At 33.8% G+C, this 6,381-nt stretch overlaps 1 protein-coding gene across 1 annotated transcript; it reads right to left on the reverse strand.

The window, feature by feature from the left end:
* Window positions 1-4,430: 4,430 nt before the first annotated feature.
* Window positions 4,431-5,369, reverse strand: LOC130845856 (olfactory receptor 4F3/4F16/4F29-like). The gene has a single exon (XM_057723645.1). The coding sequence runs from the start codon at window positions 5,367-5,369 to the stop codon at window positions 4,431-4,433; it is 939 nt and encodes a 312-aa protein (XP_057579628.1).
* Between the last annotated feature and the right edge of the window lie 1,012 nt (window positions 5,370-6,381).

The raw sequence follows: 6,381 nt of genomic DNA on the forward strand, positions 1-6,381 counted from the left end.
ATTTTTCAAAAACTTCCTTTTGGTTTCAATGTTACTGCTTTGTAAATTCTTATATTTTCAAGAAGTTTTTTTCTATTATCATTATTGTTTCTTTTATTCTCCTTAACTGTATTTCAATTTCTCTTCTTATCCTAAAATAAAGTGAAATATTAGAGTATTGGTTTAATAACTTATTTTTTAATATTAGCACATAATAGTATAAACTTTTTAAAACACTGCTCTAGCTGAATTCCACCAATTTTGATATTGTATTTTCATCTTCATTCAACTCAAATATTTTCTAATTTCCCCTACAACTTCATTTTTGACATATATATTATTTGAAGTGTGTTGTTTCATTTCCAAATACTTGGTGATTTTTCAGATATCACTCTATTTATTTTTAGTTTATGTTATTGTCAGAGAATTCTTTGGTATGATTGCAATTCTTTTAACTTTAGTAAGTTTGCCTTATTGTCCAGAACATGATCTATCTTCAAGAATATTTCATATACACTTGGGAAAAGAGTATACATTCTGCTCTTGTTGGGTAGCTTGTTCTACAAATGATTACTTGTTCAAATTGGTTGATAGCATTATATAAGTGTTCTGTGTTCTAACTGATATTTCTGATACCTTTTCAAAGTATAAGTGTGGGTTTGCCTATTTCTCTTTTCAATTCTATCAGATTTTATTTCATGTATTTTGCAGCTCTGTAATTAGCAGAATGCATACTCATGATTTTTATGACTTCTTGGTGAGTCAGCCATTTTATAATTAGGTAATGTCCATCTTTATCCCTAGTAACTTATTTTATCCTAAAGTCTTTGTTATTTATTAATATAACTACTCCCATTTTCTTTTCATTAGCATTTATATGGTACATTTGCCATCCTTTTACACTTAACATATATGTCATATTTAAAGAGAGTTTCTTGTAGACAGCATATACTTAGGGTTTTTTCCATAATCTGATAATACTTGTCTTTAATCAGTATGTAGATCTCTATAATTAATGAAATTAATAAAATGGTCATTTAGGTCTACCATTTTATCATTTACTATCCGTTTGTTTCCTCGGCTTCTGTTCTGTTCTTCATCCTTTCCTGACTCCTTTTCGGATTATTTGAATATTTTTTATGATTTGCTTTAAATTTTTGTATTGATATTTTGGTTACATCTCTTTGTTGTTGTTGCTGTTGCTATTGCTGTTTAGTGGGCCTCTAGAGATTATAATACACATATACAATTTTTCATAGTCCATTTAGATTTAATATTTTACCAGTTCAAGAAAAATATAAAAAACCATATAGTTCTCTACACCCTCTCCATTTTATGTTATGGTTGTCATAGTTAGTACATATACAGATTCCATAATCTGAATATTCCACATCTGAAAATCCTATGATTTAATGTTAAAATTTTACTGTTAACATTTAAAGATATTTTAGAGTACTTAGGAGGAGAAAAATAATCTTTTTATATTTACCTAGAGATTTACTATTCCTGTCCTTCCTAAAGTTCTACTCTCTTTTGAGCTCTATGCTTTTTCTCTGAGTAACCTGTTAACATTTGCATCATTACCCTTCTATGTATTGTGTCTTTTTTCTCAGGCTGCTTTCAAGAATATTTTTGGTCTGAATTTTTGTGAAGTTTTATTATAATGATTGTAGGCATAGGTTTTTTGTTGATGTTGCTTGGTTTATTTCATTTTTAATATATCCTGCTTGGTTTTGCTGAGTTTTTTAAGTCTTTAAATTTGTCTTTCAATGTACTGAGGAAGTTTTTAAACATTATTATTTCAAACATTTTTTCTCTATGATAATCTCTGTCTTTTCTTCCTCTAGGAATCCATGAAAGGAATGTTAGACATTTTCATATTGCCCTCAGGTCTCTCAGATTCTGTTTATTTCCTTTTAAATCTGTTTAACGTCTGTTCTTCAGAGTGGATATATTTAATCTATGTTCTTCGAGGGTGGATCACTTCAATTGCTTTATCTTCAACACTTTCTTTTGTCATTTTCATCTGCTATTGATCCCATTCTATAAATTTTCACTTCAAATATTGTATTTTGAAGTTCTAAGAATTCATATCATTCTTTTTTCATACCATTCTTTTTTATAGTTTTTATATCTTTGCTGAGAACTTCCATATTTCTAGTCATTTAGAGCATTTTTACCCTACCTCATAAATCACAGTATTAATAGTTTCTTTAAAGTATTTGTCTGCCAGTTCCAGCATCTCAGTAATCTTAGGGTTGACATCTGTTGATTATATTTTCCCTTGGGAATTGATCCATTTTCCTGATTCTTCTGTGTCAATCAATTTTAAATTTATATCTCAGATATTTTGAATACTATTTTGTGGAATTCTGGGTAGCTAAAATCCTCCTGAGGATTTTTCATTGCTCTTTCCAAAGGTTCTGTTATGCTGCTTTGCGTCTTTTCAATACATGCAAACCTTCCCTGGATACAGTGAATTAGGGAATCTCTTTCTCCAGTTCTCTCATCTTTAAGAGTCTTCACACCTTCTTCGCTTGCAGGGCCATTTTCCATCATCATCTGGCTGGAAATCCGAGGTTTCACTTAAAAATTTAGCTGCCTCAATTCTTTTGAGCTGAAGCTCCATAACTGTCCTTGAGGTAATATGGCAAGAAAAAAGAGGGAGAAAAAATTATGGGAATTTATTTCACACTCTTCAACCAGAGGGGCCCTCTATTTCTTTGTTCAAAAGAATAATGTTCCATTCACAGTTTTACCTGCCTGGTTCACTGCCATAGCTCTACATCAATGACTGCCCTAGAATAGGCCAAAGAGAGAAGGGAAAACATATATTTCTCCTGTACTCTCCAGCTTGCAGGGGACCACTTTTCCAGTACTATGGCCAGAAGCCTTGGTTTTCTCTTAAAGTTTTTTCTGCTTGTATCATGCAACCATAGCTTTGCATTAGGGGTCTGTTGTCAGGTAAAAATCATAAGAAAAAAGAAAAAATTGGTCCCCCAAAACTCACCTGCTTCTGGGCTGCTTCTTTAAAAGTTTTGATTCCTCTCTGTGATATTCCAACCTTTCATTAGTTTTGTTTCTCTTGCCTCAGATACTTTTTTGTATTTTTTTTCCAAGATTATTGAGATGCAGATAATGCAAAAAATAGGTTATACTGGTTTTATGACATTTGGCAAGCACTGGAAATTCACATTAGATTTTATAATGCACTACAAAAAGTTTCATAAGTTTGTTTTGCATATATTTGATTCATATCTCTCTCAAATTATAACTCCCCTAGGCCATACATTTTGGGTGCTTCAATGTATTCCTAGATACAATTTCAGATATAGAGTACATACAATGCCATATATAAAGAGAAAGTAAAAAGATAATTTTAGGGGAGAGATAAACAAAAGAATGAATTACTGGTTCATAATTATGCATATATATGTGAATAATAGGAAACCAGTAGGTGTCATTAGTTTAAGCGTTCAAAATTCTTCCCAGCAGGGTCTACATCAGCAACAAAAAAATATTGAGTGATCATGGGGTAATTATCTAACAGGAAGAGTAGCGAGCAAAGAGGCAGGAAGTCAGAACACAATGAAGCAGTATTAGAATTCCTCTAGTCTGGAATCAGATTGTTTTTAACTATCTGAGGAAGAATATGAACAGAAAATTTTCCTGCTGAAGAAGATACCTATGTCCTCAAAATTATAAAGAGACAATTGTGGGTTTTGGGGGGTTTTTTTTCTTTTTTTGGTTTTTTTTAAATTAATTTTTATTGGTGTATAGTTGCTTTACAATGTTGTGTTAGTTTCTGCTGCAGAGCAAAGTGATTCAGTTATATATATATATATATATATATATATATATATATATATATATATAAAATCTCCACTCTTTTTTAGATTCCCTTCTCATTTAGGTCACCACAGAGCATTGAGTAGAGTTCCCTGTGCTATACATTAGGTTCTCATTAGTTATCCATTTTGTATATAGTAGTGCATATGTGTCAATTAATAAGCCTGAAGAACTTGTTGGATGAGATATGAGCATTTTCCAACTCACCAAAAAATTGAGAAAAAGACCCGTTATTACTATGTGTGGAGGTTATCCATGGCAAGTGAATAATTAGCATCTTGGTTATCTCAAGAGGCAGATTATAAGTAAATATATGGATAAATTGAAACAATAACAAATTTATAATCTTGAGTGAAAAAAGAAGCAAAAATCTAGCTGGAAAGAAATTACTATAATTAGTAAATAAATGTGCAACCCCATATAAATCTACAGAAGTTTTGAATTACGGTTTTTTTGTCTAAATCTTCATTCTTTTTAGGGAAGAGGAGCATTCTTAGAGTGTGGAAACACTCAAATTAATCACTAATTAACTAAATAAATTTAATTCTAAAATTCCAGATAGAGGTGACATGATGATTAGAATAAAGTCTTTTTAACATTATTTATAAAATCTTTCTAAAAGCCACTAATGGTCTGAATGCTCTCTTCATTGCTGCCTTCATCTCTTTATTCCTGAATGTGTAGATGACTGGATTTAAAAAAGGAGTGAGAACAGCATCAGAGAGAGCAAGAAACTTGTCCATTTGGGAATTGAGGTGTGGCCATGTGTAGACAAACATGGTTGGACCAAAGAACAAAATCACCACAGTGATGTGAGCTGACAAGGTGGAGAGGGCCTTGGATGAACCACCTGAGGAGTGTTTCCAAACAGTAAACAGGATGAAAATGTAGGAGATGAGGAGTATAAAGAAGGAACCAACACAGATAAACCCACTGTTGCCAGTGACCATGAACTGCAATCTGTATGTATCTGTACAGGCCAGTCTGAGGAGCCGGGGAAGGTCACAGTAAAAGCTGTCCAATACGTTAGGATCACAGAACGGTAAATTAACAATAAATGCTAGTTGGAACAGTGAGTGACTGACGCCCAGGGCCCAGGCAGCAGCCAGAAACAGAATGCACGTTCGGGGGCTCATGATAGTCTGATAGTGGAGAGGCTTACATATGGCAGCATATCTGTCAAAGGCCATGGCTATGAGCAGCACCATCTCCACACCACCAATGGCGTGGATGAAGAAGATCTGAGCAATGCAGCCTCCAAAGGAGATGACTTTACGCTCTCTGGAAAGGTCATACATCATCTTGGGAGAAGTGACAGAGCAGGCTCCCAAGTCAATGAAGGAGAGATTGGCCAGTAGGAAGTACATGGGGGAGTGTAAGTGAGGATCAGTGGTCACAGAAAACACAATGAGGGTGTTTCCAGTCATGCTTGCTACATAGAGCACAGAGGAGAACAGCAGGAGGAGAAGCTGGATCTCCCATGAATGAGCGAGTCCCAGAAACACAAACTCAGACACAAATGAATGATTTCTTCCATCCATGATCCAGCCAACAGGGCTGGTGCTGAAATGATGAGAACTAAGAAAATGAGAAAGAAATTTTTATTATTAGGGATAATAGTGGTATTAATTACAGGCATCAGAGATATTGTGGGTTCAGTTGCAGACCACTGCAATAAAGTGAATATTGCAGAAAAGCAAGTCACATGAATTTTTTTTGTTTTCCAGTGCATATGAACGCTTTGTGTACAATATATTGAAGTCTATTAAGTGTGTAATAGCAGTTTATCTAAAAAAAATGTACAAGCCTTAATTTTAAAATACATTTTGCTAAAAAATGCTAGCCAGCATCTGAGCCTTCAGTGAGTCATAGTAGTAACATCAAAGATGCTCAACATCACTAATTATTAGAGAAATGCAAATCAAAACTACAATGAGGTATCACCTCACACCAGTCCGAATGGCCATCATCAAAAAATTTATAAACAATAAATTCTGGAGAGGGTGTGGAGAAAAGGGAACCCTCCTGCACTGTTGGTGGGAATGTAAATTGATACAGCCACTATGCAGAACAGTATGGAGATTCCTTAAAAAACTAAAAATAGAATTATTATATGAACCAGAAATCGCACTACTGGGCATATACCCTGAGAAAAACATAATTAAAAAAGACACATGTACCCCAATGTTCACTGCAACACTATTTACAATAGCCAGGATATGGAAGCAACCTAAATGTCCTTCAACAGAGGAATGGATAAAGAAGATGTGGTACACATATACAATGGAATATTACGCAGCCATAAAAAGGAACAAAATTGAGTCATTTGTAGAGACATGGAGGGACCTAGACACTGTCATACAGAGTGAAGAAAGCCATAAAGATGAAAACAAATATTGTATATTAATGCATATATGTGGAATCTGAAAAAATTGGTATCGATGATCTTATTCACAGAGCAGAAATAGAGACACAGACATAGAGAACAAACGTATGGATACCAAGGGGGAAGTGGGGAGCGATGAATTGGGCAATTGGGATTGACATATATAC

Source organism: Hippopotamus amphibius, chromosome 2 (assembly GCF_030028045.1).
Source record: "Hippopotamus amphibius kiboko isolate mHipAmp2 chromosome 2, mHipAmp2.hap2, whole genome shotgun sequence".
Lineage (NCBI taxonomy): Eukaryota > Metazoa > Chordata > Mammalia > Artiodactyla > Hippopotamidae > Hippopotamus > Hippopotamus amphibius.

Coding starts and splice junctions, on each gene's coding strand:
- LOC130845856 (XM_057723645.1), bottom strand. CDS start 5,369: ATGGATGGAAGAAATCATTCATTTGTGTCTGAGTTTGTGTTTCTGGGA.